General features: G+C 43.4%; 1 protein-coding gene across 1 annotated transcript in view; it reads left to right on the top strand.

Moving 5' to 3' along the window:
• rasgrp3 (RAS guanyl releasing protein 3 (calcium and DAG-regulated)) overlaps positions 1 to 25,951 on the top strand; it is a 161,122-nt gene that overhangs the window by 52,815 nt on the left and 82,356 nt on the right. Inside the window, exons 3-4 of the mRNA XM_072264870.1 lie at positions 24,339 to 24,441; positions 25,639 to 25,701. Of these exons, the coding sequence (XP_072120971.1) occupies positions 24,339 to 24,441; positions 25,639 to 25,701 (166 nt within the window). The remainder of the gene's footprint in view (positions 1 to 24,338; positions 24,442 to 25,638; positions 25,702 to 25,951) is intronic.

Below are 25,951 nucleotides of genomic sequence, written 5' to 3'. Positions count from 1 at the left end.
CATTTGCCTTCCTTACTACTGATGCAACCTGTAAGTTAACTTTTAGTGAATCCCAGACAAGGACCCAAGTCCCTATGCAGCTCTGATTTTTAAAAAGAATTTCTCCACGTTTAGAAAATAGTTTATGCAATAATGCATGACCACACACTTTCCTACACTATATTCTCCCAATCTGTCTAAGTACTTCTGCAGACTCTGCCTCTTCAACACTACCTGCCCCTCCACCTTACTTTGTATCATCTGCAAGCCTGGCAACAGAGCCATTACTTCTGTCATTCAATCGTTGACATATAATGTAAATAGAAATGTTCCCAATACCGACCCCTGCGAAACACCACAATTTACTGGAAGTCAACCAGAATAGGCCCTCCTTTTCCCCACTCTTTGCCTACTGCCAACCAATCAATCTTCTTTCCATTCTGGTATCTTTCCTGTGATGCCATGGACTCTTAATTTATTAAGCAGCCTCATGCACAGCACCTTGTCAAAGGCCTTCTGAAATTCCAAGTAAGCAACATCCACTGACTCTCCTTTGTCTATCTTGCTTACTATTTCCTCAATGAATTCCAACAGATTTGTCAGGCAAGATTTCACCTAAGGAAAACTATGCTGACTTTAGCCTACTTCATCGTGTGCCTCCAAGTACCCTGAAACCTCATCCTTAATAATGGATTCAACATATGCTTCTAAACCCCTCAGCCAGTAGAAACATCCTTCATGTTTCCAGCTTTCCAACCTCGTTAAATTCTTTAAGTTACAGTGAGATTGCCTCTCATTTCTGCTAAACTGTAGGCTTGGTCTACTCAATCTCTCTTCAAATAGCAAATGTGTTTTCTCTGAAATGATTCTAGTGAATCTTTGCTGCACTCTCTCTATTAAAGTATATCCTTTAAGTTAAAGATGACCAAAACTGTAAATATTACTCCAGTTTGGGTTATATCAATAATCTGTGCAATTGCAGCAAATCATCTTCACTCATGTTCTTAAAATTTCTTGTGATATGCCATTTGTCTTCCTAATGGCTTGGCTTTTCTCTCTGATCTAAGTTAGCGTGCCATTCAGTTCAGAGGTAATAAGGGCATTGAGTTTCCATATTAAAGCACAAGTAAAAGGAGAGATAGTCAATGATTTTCCAAACCATGCCAAGCAATACATTTTGCATTAGACAACTTTTTGTCAACAGAGATTCCCAAGTGTTAAATCAAACATGTTTGGCTGAGTTTTTCCTGTGTATTTGGGAGTCAAGTTAACTTTCCTGAAGAGGAACTTCAACTGAATATGTACAAATATCCCCCCTATTTGTGAATTTTACTAGGAATGTTGCAGATGAAGAGCCCAAAACATTGTTGAGAATCCACTACTGTCAGGAAGGAGGTAGAGGAGCATTAGGACTAGGACTGACAGACTGGGTAACAGCTTCTTCCCTCAAGCTGTGAGACTAATGAATACCCTGCCACCACCAAGAACTCGTCACTAGGACAGTGAGCTGTTTACTGTTTATTGTTTACTATTTACCAGTGCTATGATTCAAAATGCATTTTGAATTCAATTTTATTAACTTATTTATTTTGATTTATGTGTTGTGTGTGATATATGTTTTGTGGATGCACTGTGGTCCATAGGAACATTATTTCATTTAGTTGTATATATGTGCAGTCAGTTGACAATAAATTTGAGCTTGGTTCTCAGGATCTCGGGAATTGTACTATGAGAAGACATGAAGCAGAACAGACCTTTACACTCCTTAATTAAAAAAAAAACAAGAGATGACCTCTTTGAATGAGGCAAAATTATTTCAGGATTTGATAGGGAAATTAGAGAGCGAATTCTTCACCCCAAAGGCAATGATTTTTGGAATTCTCAGTCCAGGAGTGCTGGGAAGATTCAGTTGCTGAGTATATTCAAGAAGGAGGTCTTTTTGGATATTGAGAGATTCAAAGAATTTGGGAAGTTTGCAAAAAGAGCTGTAAGAGGGCAAATGGCTTTTTATCCATCTATTTCTCATGTTCTTGTTAAGCAGCCTGATTTTTGTGTCTATAGGTTCACCTAATTAACTTAAGAGCCAAAGACAACCTTAGGTTTCCATTTTGATCCATTCTTTGATTTGGCATTGGGTCCTCATTAAACAGCAATACTGCCTCTTTTTCCCTTTATTCCAACATTAAGTGGAATCCCATTTTGAACAGAGGAAATATTTAATTCTCCTTCAGCTTTATTCCAAACATCTGGGAATAAAGGAATTTTAGTTAATGCATGGAAATTCCAGAGATGTTTTTCCTACAGACGTGAAAAGTCTGTGCCCCAGATGCTCGGAAGTTACAAACAGGAGAGACAAAATATCTGCATCTCCATACCATTACGGAAACACTGTTCAAAGGTTCAAAGGCTCAGTTATTATCAAGGTATACAACTCTGAAATTCTTCATTTCTCTGGGTAGCCATGAAACCAAGAAAGAGAAGAAAGGTAGCAAGATCACCAACCCCCAAATCCCACCTCCCCACACAAAAAACAAATGAACAAAAATGGAACAGGCTCATCAATCCCCAAATCCCTCCTCCCACACAAAAAACAAATAAAATAGATCAGGTACAATGGCCCTGCCTCCACATCCCTCTTTCTGCACAAAAAAATGAACAAATTGGATCAGGCACATCGACCCCTAAGTCCCCTTCCCACGCAAAAGAATGAGAAGATGGGGCAAAAAAAAAACACAGAATATAAAAACTGTAAGACTGAAAAAAAGGGTCTATAGTCCAAAGTCCAAATCCAAAACGCAGAAAAAACATGGACAACACTCTCCACAGTGGCAGGCTCTCCCCTCTCCCGTACAGAACAACTTATGAAAAGACAAGCAGCCGGTGTTCACCCTCTGCACCCGCTTCGATGCTTCAATGTCCTTTGTTGCTTTAACAGGTGAACAATCGGAGCTTTAATTAGCGAAACGGAGCCAAACATAGGCTTGTGCCCCATCCTGTAGACTGCCCACTGTGAGGTTCGCACACGCTGCCTCCCAGAATCTTTTCAGAGACTGCAGAGTGCTAGAACACCCAAATGATCTGCAAACTTCCCCACTCGCCTCAATGCTTCAATCACCCCTGTTGTTTTAGTTGGTGAACAATGGAAGCTTTAATCGGTGAAATGGGCTCATACATCGGCTCACGTGCCATCCCAAAGCCTCTTCACCATGAGGTTTGTTCACACTGTCTTTGCCTCCCGGAATCCTCTCGGAGTCTGCAGAGCATTGAAACACACAAATGATCTTGAAACATCAAAACACAGACTCCTAGAGTTCCAGCATCACATTCAAAATAAGAAGTAAACATAAAATACATTAAGAAAGTGAAAAAGTTGGTTTCATGATCTATCTAGAACATGATGACCAAGGGACTGTTGTACACAGGCCCCATCTTGACAGGAACATTTAGCTATTGAATCTTAGAAGTGTGTGGATTGTTGTTGATGAAGTTATGGGCTGTGATGTTACCAGATTTAAAATAGCTTTAACTAATGGATGCGGAAAATCACAAAGAACGTCTACTTGATTCTTGCACAGAGAGAGAGACTTCAGTACAAACCAGGGTGAAACTGATCACATTGTTTAATATAGCTAATGAGAACATATCCTAGTTAGGACAGCACTACTCTGTTTCTGCTCAGCAATCACCATAGCATTTCCAAGTAAAGTGTTGATAGTCACTCAGTCCAGCCCTCATTTCCAGTGGGATGTTCTCGTTCCAGAACAATTGCCTGTATGTTTGCATATTTGTTGCACTTCTACTTTTTAGTTTTCATCTATTTATTCCAAATAAAATAAAATGCCTTTTCAACGTTGGGATGGCCGAAGAATTTTATAAAACCAGTGAGGTGCTCTTGAAATGTAGGAAACAAATTTGTGCACAGCAAGATCTCTCCGGCAGCCACACTTTGCACCTCGTGGTCTGAGGATAGAATCACAGAATTAGTATGGCCTTTATTATATTGCTGTCTGTGGGAGCAGTCACATTTCTCACAATACTATGTAACATCTCTTCAGAACAACACCGGATGTACTGTGCCTCGGTACCCCTTTCAGGTTGTGAAAGGTGCAATAGAATGGGAAGCTTTTAAATAATGAGGTTCAATGGACAAGAACACGAGGAAACAGGAGCCAGACTATATTAGCTGGTTCCTCACATCTGTCCTGCCATTAGATATGATCATTGTTGATCTACTCTAGACCTCAAGACCCTTCTCTATGTTAGATCCCCATAGCCCTCAATCCCTTGATCTTTCATAAAATATATACGTACCTCTATTTCATAGATTTCTATTGAGCTAGCCTTCACATCCCTGAGGATGGAAATTCCATAAATTCACCACCGTCTGTGAGAAAAAACATCTGGCCACCTCAGTTTTAAATGATCGGGCCCTCGTCTTGAATCTATGCCACTGATCTGAGATTCTCTCACAAGCAAAAATACCTCAACGTCTACCCTGTCATATTCCCTTGGGATCCTGTATTTTTCAATATGATTACTCCACATTCTTTTCAAATGATGCAAATCCAATCCATTTAGTCTCTATTCCTATTCCTGACAGGGCAATGGGTGAGAATGTGAAAATACTGGGCTGGTGGTGCTGTTTGGAGCTGGTTCAAAGGAGGTTAAAAAAATTGAAAGGCTTGTCATATGAGGAGTGTTTGATGGCTCTGGACCTCTACTCACTGGAATTCAAAAGAATGAGGGGTGACCTCATTGAAACCTATCAAATGTTGAAAAGCAGTAATAGAGTGGATGTGGAGAGGATGTTTCCTGTGGTGTGGGGGAGGGGGGGTCTAAAACCAGAGCGCACAGCCTCAGAATGGAGAGGGGTCCTTTTAGAATGGAGGTGAGGAGCAATTTCTTTAGCCAGAGAGTGCTGAATCTGTGGAATTCGTTGCCACAGGTTGTCATGGTCCGGATCGGTGTCCCTTTAAATTTACTTTGTTTATGTTACGATCCGGGCCGTTGATTCCCTGTTTTCCCGTATCCCTCGGCCTTGGTGATTGGAGGCAATTTAATCTCGGTTGAACCGGTAGTTTATAGTCTCTGGCTTTCAGCCACTGGGGGCGAGAGCATCTGCAAAGTCACCAAAGGTACGGCGTGCCAATGTCATCTGGCCGGAGCAAGCCTAATCTCCGCCCGAAGCGAGTGCCGGTAATTCGCCTTTCCTCACCGGAGCAACCCTGTCAAGTTACCTCGCCAAAGTGAGCCTGCAAAGTTTCCTCACCAAGGTGGGTCCGTCAGTAAACCCGCCGGAGGGAATCAAGAACCTCAGTCTACTGTTCCCGGGCCGAGTCGAGAGCTCTTCACTACCTGGAGGCTTCAAGTCAAGTCCTGGCTCCGGGGGCATCCAAGTACCGAGTCAAGTCCCGACCCTGGCGGCATCCAAGTTCCGAGTCACGTCCCGGCCCTGGCGGCATTCAAGTTCCGAGTCACGTCCCGGCCCTGGCGGCATCCAAGTTCCGAGTCTAGTCCTGGCCCTGGCGGTCTGTGATTCCTGTCGTACCCCCCTGTCTGAATCCCTTCTCTGCCCCTCTCACCTCTACCCCTTGTCTGCAGCCCTCGCCTGCACCTCGGTCTAGTTCTATCGCCAGAGCTAGATAGGTACTGTCTGGTGTTCTTTCGTGTTGGTCTTGTCTTGTCCTCGCCTCTGTAGGGTAAGTCTGGCCGTCTTGCCATTGCCCCGCGGGGGGTCATGTCTTGTCTTGTCTTGTCCTCGCCTCCGTGGGGTAAGTCAGGCTGTCTTGCTGTTGCCCCGCGGGGATCATGAGTCCCAGCCCTATGTCCTGTACCCAAGGAGGGGTCCCGACTCTGTGTTCTGTGTATGTGTCCATGGTTCCATGTACCTGCTCTCACAAGACCGAGGCTCTGTTTTTCTATGTTCCTCCTCTCCCTAGCTCATGTCATGTCCATGCCTGGTTCTGGGGTCCGAGCCCATGGCACGACCCAGGTACTGGGTCCTTGCCCAGTCCCTGGCTCGGAGTCCATACCATAGCCGCTTTATGTCGCCTCTAGTTTTGGGATCCGATTCCGAATCCAAGCCCAGACCCTTAGTCCCAGCCTAGTCGTAGTCCTGAGTCCTTGTCTAGTTCGCTATTTCCTGCTCCTGCCTTGCTCTCCTGGTAGCGAACAATAAACTCAATTTAATTAACCTCACAAGATGTGTCTTGCATTTGGGTCCACCCTTGCTCCCTATGCCCCCCCATTGTGACACAGGTGGCTGTGGAGGCCAAGTCACTGGGCATATTTAAGGCAGAGGTTGATAGATTCTTGAGTAGCCAGGTCATGAAGGGATATGGGGAGAAGGCAGGAGATTGGGGCTGAGAGGGAAAATGGATCAGCCATGTTGAAATGGCGGAACAGACTCAATGGGCCAAATGGCCTAAATGCTAACCTTATATCTTATGGTCTTGCCTGATGCTACTTTGCACTGAGATTGTGCCTGCTGTGGACACCCTGGATAAAATGTCACGGCTTGTGTGACATCATGTCGCAGGCATAGGTTGGGAATGAATTTCTGAGATAAACAAATTTGAGAAGGTTTAACGAATAAGTAAAAGTTTGAACATTAGTCATCAAGCTGCAGTATGCTGATAATGTTTGTATATACACACTTTTGGAGGCTGGACGCCAATTCATCACTGATTCAAAGTTTACAAGGGTTATATATTAAACATCCATACCAAAATGTCTTTAGCTAAAGTTCCTCACTGCATGAACACAATCATAACGTGGTGGATCAAAGCTCTCCATGGATACAATCTTGCTGTGCTACACATTTATGTTCGATATAAAAGTGTGACAAAGTAAAGGACTGGCTGTAATGTATGTGTGTGTGAACATCTTTGTGCATATACAGTTTTAGGCACAAATCTTTTGTACTTGTCAATGTGGAGTAGAGAACAACTTTGTAAATCTGATAGGAGTAAAGGATGTTGGGAACGGTGAATGATTGGGAATGGGAGTGCTACGGGAGGGGTGTGGGACAGGTGGCAGAGAAGGAGTGCTAGGCTGTGGGGTGGTGCAGGTGAAGGCATGCCCAGCCCTGAGACACCAGGCAAGGTCATTTGATTCCAAACAATTGGATTATTGATCATTATGGAATGTTCGCTGATGCTTCCCGCTCCCTGCCCTCTCCCTTTCCTTCTTTCCAACGATGATTTCCCCCCTCCCTGCCCCCCGTCCCACTGTCAGTCCACAATAGAGACCCACATCAGAATCAGGTTTATCGTCACTCACATATTTCATGAAAATAGTTTTTTTTTCACGGTAGCAGTACAGTGCAATATATAAAATTACTGCAGTATTGTGCAATAGACTTAGGCACCCTAGCTATATATACTGCATGTGCCGAAGACTTTTGCAGAACTGTATAGTGTACGCACGTGTGAATGCATAGGTGGGTAGATGTGCATGCGTGAGTCTTTGCATGCATGTGCACTTATGTGTATGTGCACGTGTGTGCAAAGTACATTTAGTAGTAGTAGTCATAGTCATAGTCATACTTTATTGATCCCGAGGGAAATTGGTTTTCGTTACATTTGCACGATAAAAATTAAATAGTAATAAAACCATAAATAGTTAAATAGTAATATGTAAATTATGCCAGGAAATAAGTCCAGGACCAGCCTATTGGCCTCAAGGTGTCTGACCCTCCAAGGGAGGAGTTGTAAAGTCTGATGGCCACAGGCAGGAATGACTTCCTATGATACTCTGTGCTGCATCTCGATGGAATGAGTCTCTGGCTGAATGTACTCCTGTGCCCAACCAGTCCATTACGTAGTGGATGGGAGACATTGACCAAGATGGCATGCAACTTGGACAGCATCCTCTTTTCAGACACCACCGTCAGAGAGTCCAGTTCCATCCCCACAACATCACTGGCCTTACGAATGAGTTTGTTGATTCTTGTTGGTGTCTGCTACCCTCAGCCTGCTGCCCCAGCACACAACAGCAAATAGTGTTATGTATTTACACATGTTTATGTGTGTGCGTATTTGTGTGCATGCACCCATGTTTGACCATTTATATGTACAGATACATCATGAACTTGAGTCTTGTCATTGTGCAGCTTGCTTATTCTTCCTTAGCCCTGTATGTTCCTCTATGTGTTCCAGTTTCCCAGCATATCCTGAAGATCTACTCATAGGTTAAGTGGCCAATGTAAATTACCCCATAGGTCAGGTGCAAAAAACTTGAAAGGAAAAGTTGGACAGCAATTTGAGAGATTGATTTGCCGAGATGCGGGGCACTTGGACTGGTGAGATTGATCTGCTGGGAGTTGGTGTAAACTCAGTGGGAAAATAGTCTGCTTCTATTTCATAAGCATGTCAACTCACCAAATCTGTATAACTGAGTAATATGGAAGAAATTACTAATTGTGAGATGTACGTGTGCGTGTGTCCACGTGCATCATATGCATGGGAGTTTGTGCAAGCTTTTATGTGCACGTGCACTGTATCAAAGTTCAGTTTACTGTTATATGTATAAGCACATGTATCCACAGGTGCAATGAAAAGAAATATTTATATATTGAGATACAGCACAGAATAGGCCCTTCCAGCCCTTCGAGCTGCTGCACCCAGCAACCGCCAGTTTAACCCTAGCCTAATCACAGGACAATTTTCAATGACCAAACCTGTTGCAGTATCAAAGGCACGTAGCATCTTACAAGCAGCATTCATAAGAAAAATATAAACATAAAATACATGTGAGTTTTATAAGAAAAAAATTATTACAAAAAAACCCAGTCTATTTTAGTGCAAAGTGATCAAGATGATCGTAGTGTTGCTAATGTTGATGAGGGATTGCTTTGGGGACTGAATGGCCGAACTTATTTACATACTGCCCATTATGCCCCATTTTAGGGCAGCAATAAAGGTCCTCCTTCTCTATCTGTCCTTGGCCATCTTCTCTATTATGCCTAGGTGTGGTTCAGATTGGCGGAGTTCAGGGCTTTCTTCATCCTGTCAGTAGCTTCCTCTCAGTTTTCACGACTGTCAGTCATGCAGGTCCCGGGTGGAGACTCAGGATATGTCGCACATAGATGTAGAAGGATTCTTCATTGCTGTTTCTGTAACAATTCTGTTTGGCCAGTCAGGGTTGTTAGTCTGAGCTAAACCCCAAATTTGGAGGAGCGGAGGACCACTCTTACTCTGGCCTCTATCCTTTGACCTGTTCAGTATAAGGCTCTGACTCTAGCCAGCATTGCTCTCCAGGTCAATGAGGCACGCAAGTCTCCAATCCACGGCAAGGTTGTGGTCCTCTTGGAGGTGAACGGCTGAAGGGAAGCAGCTATTCTTGAACATAATGGTGTGAGACATCAGGCTTCTGTACCTCTGGCTCGATGGTAGCTGTGTGAAGATGCCTAGGCCGGGATGGTGGGTATCTTCGATGATGGATACAAGAGATTCTGCAGATGCTGGAAATCCAGAGAGACGAAATGTTGGAGGAACTCATCAGATAGGCAGCAGCTATGATGAATGTTGCTGCCTTGAAGTAGCGCCTCCTGTAGATACTACCAATAGGAGGTAGGGAATTACCTGTGATCTATTGGGAGAGTCCATTACACTCTGCAGCTTCCTACATTCCTGCACCTTTGTGTTGCTTTGCCAGTCCGTCATGCAACCAGGTATGTGCAAGTGTGGCCATGCTTGCCTGTTTGTTCACCTGTGTGTTCTTATGTGTGCCTGTACACATACCTGTGAACATGTGCGTGTGTATGCATGCACTTGTGATGATTTTGTGCACATGCATGGGTACATCTATGCAAGAGTGCTCCCATAAGTGCTTGTGTGTACTTACGGTGTATGCATGGTTTTAACAAGCTCAAATTTATTGTCAGTCAACCGTACACATGCATACCACCAAACGAGACAACATTCCTCCGGACCAAGGTGCACAACACAGTATATATAACTCACATACATACCACATAAAGTAATATTGCCACAAATAAATTAACAAATAATAAGGTGCATTTATGATACAAGTTATAAAGTAAACAGTATAACACGACTGGCGCTTCATGCGTGATGAAGTGTGGTTGGTGGCAGGGAGTTCAGTCGTCTTACAGCCTGGGGGAAGAACCTGCTTCCCATCCTAACAGTTCTTGTCTTAATTCTACGGTACCTCCTGCCTGATGGTAGGAGGTCAAGAAGATTGCTCTACAGATGGAGGAGATCACTAACAATGCCAAGGACCCGGCATACGCAGGACTCCTGACAAATACCGTTAATGTGTGGAAGAGAGACTCCGGTGATCCCCTCAGCAGTCCTCACAATCCTTCGTACATGTGAGCCTCCAAGAATTCTTATTAAAATTATCATCAGCTTCACTTTTCCAACGCTCTCCCTCTTTTCATCCCTCCTGCACAGTCTGCAGTCCTGCACACTGTGCTTTCTGCTCCTTGCACAGCCGCTATTTTAAACACTTGCTCCAGGCGACTACTCCTTCGGCTGCTGAGTCCCTGAATTCTGGAATTCTCCCCGTAACATTCCCCAGCCTGCTCTTTCTTCCAGACGCATTTAAATCTTCCTCTTTGACCAAGCTTTTGGCTGCCTGCTCTAGAAGAAAATTGAAAATATGCTTTGTTTGGTGGTGTTCCTGTATTTAAAAGCATCTTTCTGCCCATGTGGTGTTATATTGCATTGACAACACTATATAAACAAAGATGATTTAAGAATACTTCTGCATGCTGGAAAAGCTTCTCTGCCAATAGTTGGCTCTGTCTCACTGAGTTAATAATTTGGCTCCTGGCAAGGTACATGACAGCTGCTGTTTTATGTGACAGAAAATGCACAGCTGTGCTCTATATAAGGGGCTCGGCTGGCAATCTTTTTGAGTCTGGAATACTCCAGAAACCTCAGCAGAGACCTGCTGGGATCAGTTTGCTCTCTCTTCTGGTGACATTAGCAAACATTTTTTTTATTGCTCTCTCCCTCCCCTTCTTCTGCTGAGGATAGGATTCATGGAGACTGCTAGGTCTCTGCGCCTTCTGATCGTGTGCTCTCTGTAGCCAGGAAAGAGGACTAATGTTAGTCCTTTGGGTGAGCAAGGGCACATTGGCACTTAGCTTTGTTTACACTGGATTTTCAGCTTCATATAGAATGGAAGCTTGAAGCAATTATGACTATTTTAGCACTGGTAACCCAACATTGCTCTATTGGAAACATGATGAGATTCCAATTCTGTCTGCTTCCTTTCACTTTCCCAGCTAAATGGGCTTTACAGCAGCTAATAATGTCTTTGTCACTATCCTCAGAGATGGTTGTGGCTCGGGATCATTATGAATCCCCTAGTGTGAATTACTAAACTACACTCCAGAGTAGGCTGGTCTCAGGGGGTGAGTTTAAATAGTTTGCTTTCCATTTACATGCAATCAGGCATGTGAACATTTTAGCCTTTGTGTAACTGATGACCCCTGAATACCTTGCCGGAGCACAACACATCTACGGCTTTCACCACAGCTTTCACCAGAGCAGGTGGAATTGGGGCCAGGGTCTTATCTGTTCCTTTCCCTTCATACAAGTGTGGCCAAGCTCTTCGAGAGTTTATCGGAATCACTTCACAACCTTTATAAATTGGCTTCCGTAGATGGTATCTGTTCATTGCAGTAAAGTCTAATCCAGGCAGTTTAGTGCTGACCGTTGTGAAAGAGGGAATGATAACATCAGTGAGTTGACCAATGTGTTAATGATAAGCACTGGTGTTAGGTTCAACCTCCAATTGAAGCCCTCACATCCGATCATAAAGGAAGCATATGCAGGCCACGAGGGCATCCCATTAATATACAGAAGTAACCGTGCGTGAAAATGGTTTTGTACATAACTGAGCTCAGCAATTGATGAGGTCATTTCCAAGGACGTTACATTTCTGAGTGGTGCCATGAGGTGGAATTGCTTCCAGTGTGAGGAAATGGGAAATACTGATCTTGACATAATCAGGTCAATGTGCTTTCAGATCCTTTTTTTTTTATCTCCTTTCAGTGATTAACCTTCTCAGTGAAGAATGACAAGCATTTCTCAGTATGTGCGTGTGTGTGTTTCTGAGAGGGAGGGCAGTGTTGGGGAAGTACTTGTAGTTTGAGGGGTGCTGCAGGATCTAGTGCAAAAAGATAAACGACTGGAAGAACATGGCAGGTCAAACAATATAGGTGGAGGCAAAGGGAGGATTGAAGTTTTGCAGAGCAGCCACACTCTGTCCACAATGGGCACTCCCACCAGAACATGCGGGTTTGCTCTCCTTGTGCGACACACTCAAAATGCTGGAGCAACTCAGCAAACCAGGCTGCCTCTATGGAGCGGAATAAGCAGTTAATGTCTTGGGCAAAAACCCTTCATCAGAACCTCAACATCAATTGTTTACTTCTTTCTAATGTGTTCCGTTCTGGTTGCCTCATTATAGGGAGGATGTGGAAGCCTTAAGAAGGATGCAGAGGAGATTTGCCAGGATGATGCCTGGATTGGAGAGCATGTTTTATGAGAAAAGGCATGTCTTTAGAGAGCTAGGGAAGGAAGAGAAGAGGTGACTTGCTAGAGGTCTGCATGATGACAGGAGACATAGATGGAATGGACAGCTAGAGACTTCTTACCGAATACAAACAAACATGATTCTAAGGAGATTAGAGGAAAATATAAAGGGGATGTCAGAGGTAAGTTTTTTAAGCAGTGAGTGGTGGGTGCATTGAAAGCTCTGCCAGGGGTGGTGGCAGAAGCAGATACATTAGGGACATTGAAAAGAGGCACCTGGTTGATAGAAAATGGAGGGCTATGTGGGAGGGAGGGGCTAGATTGATCCTAGAGTGGGTGGTCGGCACAACATTGTGAGCTGAAGGGCCTGGATGTGGTGTGAAGATCTATGCTCTATTTTCTGTTTCTGGTATCTGCAGAATCTCTTGTGTTTATGATTTGTATTCACCTTTTCAATTTGGCCCCTCGTCATTACCCCCCTACCCCCCCCCCCAGTCTCATTCCTCCATACCTGTCCACCTGGGCTTCTCCTATCATGTTTCATCTTTCCAAGCCGCTGCCCCTCCTGGCTCCATCGGTCCATTATCCCTCCTTCATCTGGTTCCACCTGTCACCTACCAGCCTCTGTGTCACCTCCCCCCCCCGTATTATGTAACCCCTCTCTTCACTCTACACTCTCATAAGGGGAATTCATCCAACACATCGACTGCTCCTTTGCCTCTACAGATGCAATCTGACCCTCTGAGTTCCTCAAGCAGTTAATTTATGCTCCAGATTCCAGCACCTGCAGGCTCTTGCCTTATCTGTTATTCCAGCACAGTGAGAAGTCAGGAGGAGAGGTGATGGGAGTTATGACCAGTAACCTGAGAGAAGGGGAGAAGAAAGTCCTTTACAGCTATCATCATCATCATCATTAAGTGTCATGTCATATGACATGGGCGATCATGGTCTCATGACATGGGAGATCATGGTCTCATGACCATGATTGCTCTTGGCAAATTTTTCTATAGCAGTGGCTTGCCATTGCCTTCTTCTGGGCAGTGTCTATACAAGATGGGTGACCCCATCAATTATCAACATTCTTCAGAAATTGTCTGCCTGGGTCAATGGTTGCATAACCAGGACTTGTGATATGCACCAGCTGCTCATATGACTGTCCACCACCTGCTCCCGTAACTTCATGTGACCCTGATTGGGGCCTAAGCAGGTGCTACACCTTGCCCAAGGGTATTCTGCTAGCTAGCACAGGGAAGAAGAGCCTTATACCTCCTTTGGTGGAGACGTATCTCCACCCCACCACCCACCCTTAGAGAAAAACAATTAAAATCATGGCCATAATGGGAAGATTTAACCTGTACTAGTAAAAGCTGGTAAAAGGACCATCAATGGATGAGTAGAGTTTTAATCAGGATTTCCTTCCCTGCGCAGCAAAGTCAGTCACCCAGAACAAGTGGTATCCTTCCTTAACTTATCAGCCTGGCTTCCAGACATATCATTATGGTTCGAAGGCAATTTTGTCCTGGACTTTGAGCCAGCTAGGTCAGGAGTCCCCAACCTTTTTTGCACTACGGACCGGTTTAATATTGACAATATTCTTGCGGACCGGCCGACTGGGGGTGGGGGGGGGGTAGGGTTGCCAACGAACAAGAGTAGCAGTCAAATGTGTTGTTTACCCGTAAGACTACAATGACCATGAAGCCTTGCGTGGGCACCAATGCGCATGCGCGTCATGACCTGCCGATTTCTCCCCCCCGCCCCCGCAAGCAAATCCTTTTTGGCGATTCTGTTCGTGGGGGTGGGTGTTAATCACTATTGGATATAGGTGATAAGTGAGTAATACACTCAATTTTGTTCCTAAAAGGGTTTATCTAACGAATTTAATATTAAACACAGCGCATATTTTCCTCGCATGGATATAATGATAAGTCAATTATCAGGAGAGCTTGAAGTGTTGAATGAACTTCCAGTAGAAGTGGCAGAAGCAGGTTCGATATGATCATCTGAAGAAAAATTGGACAGCTATACGGACAGGAAAGGAATGGAGGGTTATGGGCTGAGCGCAGGTCGGCGGGACTAGGTGAGAGTAGCGTTCGGCACGGACTAGAAGGGCCGAGATGGCCTGTTTCCATGCTGTAATTGTTATATGGTTATATAGGTCACTTATAAGTCAATAGCATCATAACATTTTAAGTAGTATTTGGATATTAAACGCACAGCACATATTTTCCCCGTATGAACATATAAAATCATGTCAACACACCAATATCGCTGAATCAGCGGGAGCCCTGGGCTTGTTTCCCTGCAACAACACTGTCCTATCAAGGGGTGATGGGAGACAGCGATGCTCGAAGGGGGTTCCTTATGTCCAGTCTATTCCGCAGTTTAGTTTTCGTTGCATTCATTACAGAAAACTCCGCTTCGCAGAAAAATGTTGAAAATGAAAGCAACGTTTTCAGTGCTTTCGTGGCTATCTCAGGATATTTAGCCTTGACTTTGATCCAAAATGCCGACAGAGATGTTATGTCAAACATACTTTTCAGCCCGTCGTCATTTGCAAGCTCGAGGAGTTGATCGCCTTCCCACCCTGACACAGATGACGCGCGGGTCATGACCTCGCATGTGTAATGGCTGATCAGTGGCCGTGACAGGGAATGAGGAAAGGTGCAGCTGACCAAATCATATCGCTCCCTCGCGGCCCAGTAGCGCATGCTCTGCAGCCCGGTACCCGTCCGCGGCCTGGTGGTTGGGGACCGCTGAGCTAGGTGTTACATTTTAAAATGGAGGAATGTGTGGAGGCCGAGTTTTGTCCTCTAGGGAGTTCATTCTCTGCCAAAGATCAAAGCAGTGATGCAAAATATGTACCAAAGGTGCTATGAATCCTAATGGCCTGGGGAGAACAATTATCAGTTTTACATTCAATTATGAATATTACAATTTAAGATAGAAGTTATAAGCAGTAGAAACTGCAAGCAGTTTCAAACTCCTGGGAGAGCACATCACATAATCCTTTCATGATCCCAGGAAATTTCCTACACAGACTGGAAAGCTGCACATCCGTACTCACTTCAGTCTACAGTAGAGAGCATCCTAACAAGCTGCATCATTGTCTGGTGTGGAAACTGCACTGTGGTGGACAGGAAGGCTCTACAAAGGGCAGTCAAAACTGCTGAACTCATCATTGGCACCAGCCTAATCACCATTAATGACTTGTATACTGAAGATGCCAGAAAAGGGCCAGTAACACCATGACTGATCCCACTCTCATCAGGGTGGAGGCTACATAGCGTTCACAACAGGATCACCATAGTAGTAAGGCTGATCAACACCTTCCATGCCCCCAGCCACCAGTACTTTTTGATTTTCTGTCAGTTATCTTATGTACAGACTAGTGTCACTTTATGGGCATACAATCAATCTATACACACATAAGCCATCTTAAGACCATAAGACATAGGAGCAGAATTAGGCCATTCGGCCCATCGAGTCTGCTCTGCCATTCCATCATGGTTGATCCCAGATCCCACTCAACCCCATACACCTGTCTTCTTGCCATATCCTTTGATGCCCTGACCAATCAGGAGGCAATCAACTTCCACCTTAGATACACACATGGACTTGGCCTCTACCACAGTCTGTGGCAGAGCATTCCACAGATTTACTACTTGGGCTAATCGTATGTACTTATATTCATTGTGTTTTTTTATTATTGTGTTCTTTATCTTTTGTGTTTTCTTTTGTGCTGTATCAGCTCTGGAGAAACAAATATTTCATTCTCCTTTACACTTGTGTACTGGAAACAGCATCAAACAATCTTGAATCTGGAATCTTAAATAATTTATTAATATGTTTCCAACCCTCCCCAAATCAAAGTTAACATTATTTAACCAAATCATTCACTGCAGAATTACAGAATATTTCACTATCCACAGTCTAATTTGCACATTACTCACTGTCAAGATGTCCAAAGGATCCAACATCAGCACTTGCACCCTTTCCCCACAACCTGAATTCCTTCATCAGCAGTTTATTCTGGTTCCTGAAGATAACTGTGAATAGTGAACTGACATCCATGAATGTACTTAAGGAACCACTCCACTCCAAACATGATGGCTAATTCTTCCACATACAGTAAAGGATACTTTCCAAAGCCATTGTAACCATTCTGATCTTACATCCTGTCAGCTTTTCAGACAGAGTGACCAAGTGACCATCCTGTTAGGTTTTCAGAGGCACCTTTTATCTGATGAGAGAGCACAAGGCCAATACCCATATGATAATCTGGCACACAACTCTCTATCTGTTGAGTAATGCACTGATTGCAGGTTGTGGCAATTATTTAGAATTTCCCAAGGCCTCTCCTTAACGAACTATAGCTGAGAAAAAGTTCACCTCTCCATAAGCTTCTGTCCACATCCACCATGTCATCTCATATCAATTGAATTACAGGCATTGCAGGATTGGAGGTAATTTATTATAAAACCCAATAATACTAGACATGCCTTCAGCTCAGTTACACTAGGATTTCATTTTTTCTGAGTGGGATGAAGTTCTTTATTGCCCACACAGTGTTCCAAATTCTTCAGTGGTTACGCATGCCTGCTCTTTCCAGTCTGCTCATCTTGTTTCCCAGTTTCTGTAGGTGTTGGTTGCTAATGGCTCCTGTAATCAGGATACAGCCATCCTGGGAACATCCTGCAAGAACTCCTCTGTAAAATGGACCTAGGGTTTTCCCGGCATATGGACGAATAAAACGAAAAGAAAAGAATTTTACCAAAGACAAAGGTCTTGCTCTGAGTAAGGACTGGAATTCGATTGCAAACAAGGTCAGACAGCGGAAACCTGATTGGATGAGGACTAACCGATCAGGAGGGACAGACTAAGGGGGTATAAGTACCACTGGACCAGACATGCCCAGGCATCATCCCTGATGAAGATGGCAGAGTTTCTCATCAAAACATAGGTTAATATCGATACCTGTACCCGGCTGGAAGCCCAAGAAGAGTTTAAACCCTCTGTAGTTCTACAAGAGGTAGCAGGTGTAGACAAAACTTTGGATGGTAGTGTTTTTGGTTAATAGCTCTTGATAAACAAAAATGTCTTAGACTGATTCTTCAATAGTATCCATTGATATGAATAACTCATATTCCCAGACAAAGCAGCAAATAAATGTTTCATTCTTAGAATGGAGTAGTCTCCCAGGAACAAAGTTTGCTTAGCAGTCATCTTACAATCTTAAATAAGTTTATTGCTGTGAGGATCTGTGATGATGTGTCCTGTACCCAATACAGCCAGCATGGTTTCCTGAAAGGAAAACCCTGCCTGACTAACCTACTGCAATTCTTTGAGGAAATTACAAGCAGGGTAGACAAAGGAGATGCCGTGGATGTGGTGCACTTGCATTTTCAGAAGGCCTTTGACAAGGTGCCGCACATGAGGCTGCTGAGCAAGATTAGAGCCCATGGAATTACAGGGGAGTTACTTGCATGGGTGAGCATTGGCTGATCGGCAGAAAACAGAGAGTGGGAATAAAGGGATCCCACTCTTGCTGGCTGACGGTTACCAGTGGAGTTCCACGGGGGTCGGTGTTGGGACCGTTGCTTTTTACGATGTGTGTCAATGATTTGGATGACGGGATTAATGGATTTATGGCAAAATTTGCAGATAATACAAAGATAGGTGGAGGAGCGGGTAATGTTGAGGAAACAAAGAGCCTGCAGAGAGACTATGATAGTTTAGGGGAATGGGCAAAGAAGTGGCAAATGAAATACAATGTTGGAAAGTGACTGGTCATGCACTTTGGTGGAAGAAATAAACGGGTAGACTATTATTTAGATGGGGAGAGAATTCAAAATGCAGAGATTAGATTAGATTAGATTATGAGGACACGCAGTCCTCTTTTATTGTCATTTAGTAATGCATACATTAAGAAATGATACAATATTCCTCCAGAATGATATCACAGAAACAAAAGACAAACCAAGACTGAAAAACTGACAGAAACCACATAATTATAACATATAGTTAATAATTTGATAAAGACCAGACTATGAGCTCGGTAAAAAAATGTCTCAAAGTCTCTCGAAAGTCCCATCATCTCATGCAGACGGTAGAAGGAAGAAAACTCTCCCTGCCATAAGCTTCCAGCACCGCAAACTTGCCGATGCAGCACCCTGGAAGCACTCCGTCTGAAAACTTCGAGCCTCTGACCTGCCCTCCACCACCAAGCACCGAGCACCATCTCTGCCGAGCGCTTCAACCCTGGCCCCGGCAACAGGCAATAGGCAAAGCCGAGGATTTGGGGCCTTCCCCTCCGGAGATTCTCGATTGCACAGTAGCAGCGGCAGCAAAGCGGGCATTTCAGAAGTTTCTCCAGGTGTTCCTCTGTGCTTCTCACGTCTGTCTCCATCAAATCAGGATTGTGCACAGTACCTACTTACAAATACGATATCATTTCGGAGCAGCTGCGAGCACTGCGTCACACCGCCATCTTCTCCTCCCCTCCGATGTAAAGGGGCTTGGGAGTCCTTGTCAGGATACCCTAAAGGTTAACCTCCAGGCTGAGTCAGTGGTGAAGAAGGCAAATGCAATGTTGGCATTCATTGCTAGAGGTATAGAATATAAGAGCAGGGATGTGATGTTGAGGCTCTATAAGGCATTCGTGAGACCACACTTGGAGTATTGTGTGCAGTTTTGGGCTCCTTATTTCAGAAAACAAATACTGACGTTGGAGAAGGTTCAGAGAAGATTCACGAGAATGATTCTAGGAATGAAAGGGTTACTGTATGAGGAACGTCTGGCAGCTCTTGGGCTGTATTCCCTGGAGTTCAGGAGAATGGGGGGCAGGATCTCATAGAAACATTCTGAATGTTAAAAGGCCTGAACAGATTAGTTATTTCCCATGGTAGGGGAGTCTAGGACAAGAGGGCACAACTTCAGGATTGAAGGATGTCCATTTAGAACAGACATGCAAAGAAATTACTTCAGTCAGAGGGTGGTAAATCTGAGGAATTTGTTACCACGAGCAGCTGTGGAGGCCAAGTCATTGGGTACATTTAAGGCAGAAATAGATATCTTCTTGATTAGCCAGGGCATCAAAGGGTATGGGGAGAAGGCAGGCGAGTGAGGTTGACTGGAAGAATTGGATCAGCCCATGATTGAATGGCATGGTAGACTTGATGGGCCGAATGGCCTACTTCTGCTCCTATATCTTACGGTTTTATGGTCTTATATTGATGCAGCTACAAAGAAGGCACAAGAGTGGCTATATTTTATTAGGAATTTGAAGAGGTTTGGTATGTCACCAAAGACTATCATAAATTTCTGCAGATGTACTGTGGAGAGCATCCTGACTGGCTGCATCACCATCTGGTATGGGGTTGGTGGGGGGAAGAGTGGCTATTGCATGGGATCAAAATAAGCTGCAGAGAGTTGTGAACTTAGTCAGGTCCATCATGGGCAATAGTCTCCGTAGTATCCAGGACATCTTCAAGGAGCGATACCCCCAAAAGGTGGTGTCCATCATTAAGGACCCCCATCATCCAGATCATCCCTTGTTCTCACTGTTACCATCAGGTAGGAGGTACAGAAGCCTGAGGAACAGATTCTTCCCCTCTACCTTCTGATTTCTGAATGGACGTTGAACCCACGAACACTACCTCACTAATTTATTATTTCTATTTTTGCACCACTTACTCTCTTTAACTATTTAATATATATATATTTACTGTAATTCATGTTTTTTCTACTATTATGTATTGTATAGTATTGCTGCTGTAAAGACAACAAATTTCAGAACATATGCTGGTGATATCAAACCTGATTCTGATTCTGACTCTGAGGCTCCACAAATCCTCATTTTGAAATAACGACTAATGATTAGGTTTTCCCGTGCCTTTGGCACTTCATTAATCCCAACCACTTTGATCCTTTCAGATTCGTAAATTCAGGTGTAGTGTTTTCCGGGCAGCCGGTCGAATACCCAGACTGGTTTAGCAGCGTCAAGTTCAAATCTCACCTGTCCGCCATTCTTGTTCACGACAATAATCAGCACTCTATTTTTGCTAAGTCATTCACTTTGTCATACTTCTTCTGTATTTCAGTCTTTACTTGCTCATGGAAATTTTGAGCCTGCTATTAATGTTTCACTTTCATTTAGTTTACTCAATGCTTATGTCTATTATCTCTGGATTGTGCCTTTAAGACATCTATGGGGTAATTTTCCTGTCTGAACCATAATTCAGACAGTGCGTTTCCTTCCACAATTTTTGTCACCTTTGAAAATAATTTTCAGCTTGTTTTTAAATAGTGTGTGTTGACGTGTTTCCTCAGTGTACATGGAACAGGCAGAAACATGTAGAACTCCTTGTTATCATTTGCCATTTCCAACTACACTATGCCTCAGAAGTCAGATTCATCTCTGTATCCAATAATCCCCTGGTTCAGCATACTAATCCGTCCCTTAGAGAAAGCATTGCCAAACTAACAGTCTTGCAATCACTTCCTTAATCTGGCAAAGAATTACAACATAATTTTGCAATATCCATTTGTACGTCTGGGTTTGAGACAAATATACCAAACACACTCTGTGACCCTCTGACTCTATGATCGATATCCTGAGTGTAATCTTAGGCAACTTTCTGTAATGTCTACAAAACAAGTAATATGCGTCAACACAAGTAATGTATGTCAACTCAAGTAATATGTGTCAACTGCAAACTTATTAATCATTCATCCTACGTTCATATCCAAGTGAGACCTCACTTTGAGTATTGTGAACAGTTCTAGGCTCCTCATCTAAGAAAAGATGTGCTAGCATTGGAGATGGTTCAGAGGAGGTTCACAAGGATGATTCTGGGAATGAAAGGGTTATCATATGAGGAACTTTTGATGGCTCTGGGTCTGTATTTGCTGGAATTTATAAAGGGAGGGATCTAATTGAAACCTTTTGAATGACAGAGTAGATATAGAAAGGATGTTTCCCGTGGTGGGCGAGTCTAGAACAAGAGGGCACAGCCTGGGGATAGTGGAGCGTCCATTTAAAACAGAGATGCGGAGAAATTTCTTTAGTCAGAGGGTGGTGAATTTGTGGAATTTATTACCATAGGCAGCTGTGGAAGCCAGGTTGTTGGGTATATTTAAGGCAGAGCTTGATAGAGCTTGATTGGCCACATCATCAAAGGTTACGGGGAGAAGGCTGGGGAGTAGGGCCGAAGAGTGAAAAAAAAGGTCTACCATGATGGAATTGCGGAGCAGACTAAAAGGGCCAAAGGGCCAAATGGCCAAATGGCCTAATTCTACTCTTATGTCTTATGGTTTAAGTCATTAAATATACAGTACAACCAATGGCAAGAAATCAGTCTCAATCTCTGTAGCACACCAGTGGTCAACGACTTGCAATCATCCTTCCAGCAGCCCCCTCTGCTTCTAGCACCAAGTCAGTTTGGATCCAATTAGTCTGCTCACCTTAAATCTCAAAGGCTGTCATGAGCCTACCATGTGGGACTTTGCTAAATACCTGACTAAACTCCATAAAGACAATACCCACCACCCTACTGTTATTACCTTGGCTACCTCCTCAAAAAACTTGATTAAATCAGTGAGATAGCACTTCCCTCTCCCAAAGCCACGCAGACTATTCCTGATCATCCCTTCCCTTTCTAACTATACATAAATCCTATTCATTAGACTTTTCTTCAAGAATTTTTCGACCACTGATGTGTGGTTTAGCAGCCGGTAGTAATTTGTCCTATCTTGCAGCCCTTCTTAAATAAAGGAAAAACATTAGCTATCATCAAGTCATTTGGTTCTCGGCCTATGGTTAATAAAGGTGCAAAATTCATGGTCTGAGCCTTGGAAATCCTCTCTCATTACTTCCCATAATATTCTGGGATAGATCTCACCAGAAGAAGAAATCTATCAACCTTTAATATTCCCATAAATTCCTTTGTTCTTTCTCCAGTTATACATGTATCCCTCATGAATTCCATGTCTTTCTCTTTTTTTTGCAGACAAATGAGAAGTACTTTATTAGAGTTTTGCCCACATCCTTTGCCTCCTCGCATAGGTGGCCTCTTTTGGTCCCATAGGAGAATTACTCTTTTCCACCCTTCCCTCTTGCTTGTGATATACTTACAGAAATACTTCATATTTTCCATAGCAATACTTGCCAAAGATATTTCATGAACTCTTTTTGCCTCCTCACTGCCCTTTCAGAGGGCAGTTGGGAGTCAACCACTTTGACTCTGGAGTCATATAGGCCAGGCTTGACCAGGTCCATAGATTCCTTTCCCTGAAAGATGTTAATGAACAGGATGGGCTTTTATGACAATCCATTTTCTCCCCTTAATGTTCATTATTAACTGAAATTGAATTCCATCACTGCCATGGTGACTTTCTGGATGTGTAAATCCAGGGATCTATGCTAACCTACTCTGGATGTATAATATAAATCCCTGGATTTTAAATGGGGTAATTTAACTGCTGTAATGCCATTATACCTCAAGGTTACATGGAGAGGCTTAGAGCAATAAGTTTAAATTCTGCCACTACAACCAAATGAGTACCTGGTATTAAAATGTAGTCATAGTCATAGTCATAGTCATACTTTATTGATCCCGGGGGAAATTGGTTTTTGTTACAGTTGCACCATAAATAATTAAATAGTAATAAAACCATAAATAGATAAATAGTAATATGTAAATTATGCCAGGAAATAAGTCCAGGACCAGCCTATTGGCTCAGGGTGTCCGACCCACCAAGGGAGGAGTTGTAAAGTTTGATGGCCACAGGCAGGAATGACTTCCTATGACACTCTCTGTTGCATCTCGGTGGAATGAGTCTCTGGCTGAATGTACTCCTGTGCCCAACCAGAACATTATGTAGTGGATGGGAGACATTGACCAAGATGGCATGCAACTTAGACAGCATCCCCTTTTCAGACACCACCATCAGAGAGTCCAGTTCCATCCCCAAAACATCACTGGCCTTACGAATGAGTTTGTTGTGACACTGAAATTACTGGATTCATTTAAAATTCACCTTGCTCATAAACGTTATTAAATCTTGCCTGGTCTGACCTATAACGGCTTCTCTTGGTGCAATTAGTAGTTCTCAGCTCCAGAGATCCAGGTTCAGTCCTGACCTTTATTGTCTGCGTGGAGATTGCAGGTTCTCCCCGTGATCATGTAGTTTCCTCCAGGTTCTTCGGTTTCTCCTCATTTACCGAAGATCTACAATACACATCCCAAAGATGGGTGGGTTGTGAGATTAACTGGCAACTTGAATTGCCCCTGCTGTCTAGGTGTTTGATTAATTATTGAGTTTGTGAAAACGTGAGAAGAAATTTTAAAAATATAGGTTTGTGTAAATGGGTTGTTTACTGAGCACAGACTCAGTAGACCAAAGAAACTGTTCGCATCCTATATCTCTCTACAACTCCTTGATCTGCCCTCATAGGTAACCTGGAAGCACTGGCAGTGATCGAGGAAGATATAAGTCAGAGTCAGAGGGTGGTAGTGGAAGCGTGTTACTCAGGCCTGTGACCAGCAGTGTATCTTAGGGATTGGTGTTGGGTCCACCACTGCTTGTCATTATAATTAATGATTTGGATGAGTATGCTGTTGACGTGTTCAGTTAGCTTTTAGGTGACCCCAAAGTTGGTGGTGGTTAGTGAAGAGTGTAGAAGTTTGTCTAAGATTACAACAGGATCTAGGGGAAATAGGCCAAAGAAGAGCTTTGTCAGTGGTATTCACATTGAGATGGAAACAAAACACACGAAGGATAGCACACTTATTTGTGTTGCCTTTACACCTCCAAGTTCTAATGTTCCATCCATGCTTTTTTTTTCAGATAATGAAGGGGAGTTTAGTAACAGCCAAGTGCCGAGGATGGTTCTCCTCATGCATCGATGGTACCTCCCGTCCACTGAATTGGCAGGAAAGCTTCTACTGATATATCCTTCCAGACCTTCTCAGCTGCACTTTTCTCGTGATCATATTGAAAAGCCAGTGCTTGTCTCCTTTCCAGTTTGGTCCTTCGCACAACTATATCCAGTCTTACTACCGCTGAACAGTAGAGCAGGTCTTAGGAAACCAGAGCTGTTTGTGAACACATATTGGAATTGAACCTATGCAAGGATAGGAAAAAAAAAAATACTTGACCAAACATGTTAAAGTGGTGTTGGTATTAGTGGAATTGATTGTGTGGTAGTGAATACAACTAGGGGCTGATACTTTTCAACAAGTTTCAGATGAATGAGTGAGGAGGAATTTCTTCCAAAACTGTTCCAGTGTTAATGAACAACAAAAATAAGAATTGGGTAGGGATCAATTGATCAGACGCAATGTTCTATGGGGACTGTAGTGCATCTGAAATAAATCAGGATGTGCTGGAAGTGCTCAATGAGACATTCAGTATTCAGAATGTGAAAAATGTGAGAGTTAACCTTTCAGGATCATTTCATCAGAATGAGGAACAAATGAGAGCTAAGGTTATAGGGAGCAGTTGAATGAGTAGGGCAGTGGATTGGATCAGGGACTCTGATTGGAAGACAGAGAGAACAAAAGGAAGATATTTATTTATTGAGATACAGTGCATTTCTCTTCTGGCCCTTCGAGCTACACCAGCAAACCCTAATTTAACCCTAGTCTAATCACGGGACAATTAACCTACCAACCAGTTGGTTTTTGGCCTGTGGGAAGAAACCATAGCACCCAGAGGAAACCCAGGTGGTCATGGGGAGAGCATACAAACTTCTTACAGGCTGTGGCAGGAATTGAACCTGGGTCACTGGTACTGTAAAGCATTGTGCTAACCACTACGCTAACATACTGCCCCATATGTTGACAACAGAGTGAATAAAAAAGGTAGTGAGGGAGGTGTCTGAAAGAGGCAAGTGTAGAACAAAAGATATGTCAGGGAGATTTTTAAATAGATGATGGGAAGTGACACATGAACTTACATAGAATGTAGAACATCACAAGAACAAGTCACTCAGCCCACAATGTTGCGCTGAACTAAATAAATTAGTAATGAAATGCTGTGATCTCATTGAATGTTGCCATGGATTCAAGGGACTGAATGGCCTATTCCTTTTCCTCTTTTTCTGTGGTTTTCCAAAGTACGTAGGTATTTCCCTTGACCTTCAAACGTATCGGGAAGCATGCGGTGAGGATTGCAATGATTTTCGACTCAAAATCTGTCACTTAATGAGGTAAGAAATTGCACCAAACTGATTATTAATGAAGAAAATACAGAAAAATGAACCACATAATTGGAGATTGGATATCACTGCACACACTCATGCTTCCTATAGGACCAGCCTCATGTGGGAGAGTAGGATGTGCGGAAATTTAATTCTGAATTACACTGAGGATAAACCCTCATGCCTGCAATAGGGTTCATGTGCAGACTGAAGCAATAACGACTGCTGGGTAATCTGATATTGAGCAGTTTCAATGCCA

Source organism: Mobula birostris, chromosome 8 (genome assembly GCF_030028105.1).
Source record: "Mobula birostris isolate sMobBir1 chromosome 8, sMobBir1.hap1, whole genome shotgun sequence".
NCBI classification, from domain to species: domain Eukaryota; kingdom Metazoa; phylum Chordata; class Chondrichthyes; order Myliobatiformes; family Myliobatidae; genus Mobula; species Mobula birostris.
Note: the sequence above shows the minus strand (reverse complement) of the source record. Positions and strands in the feature narration are given on the sequence as shown.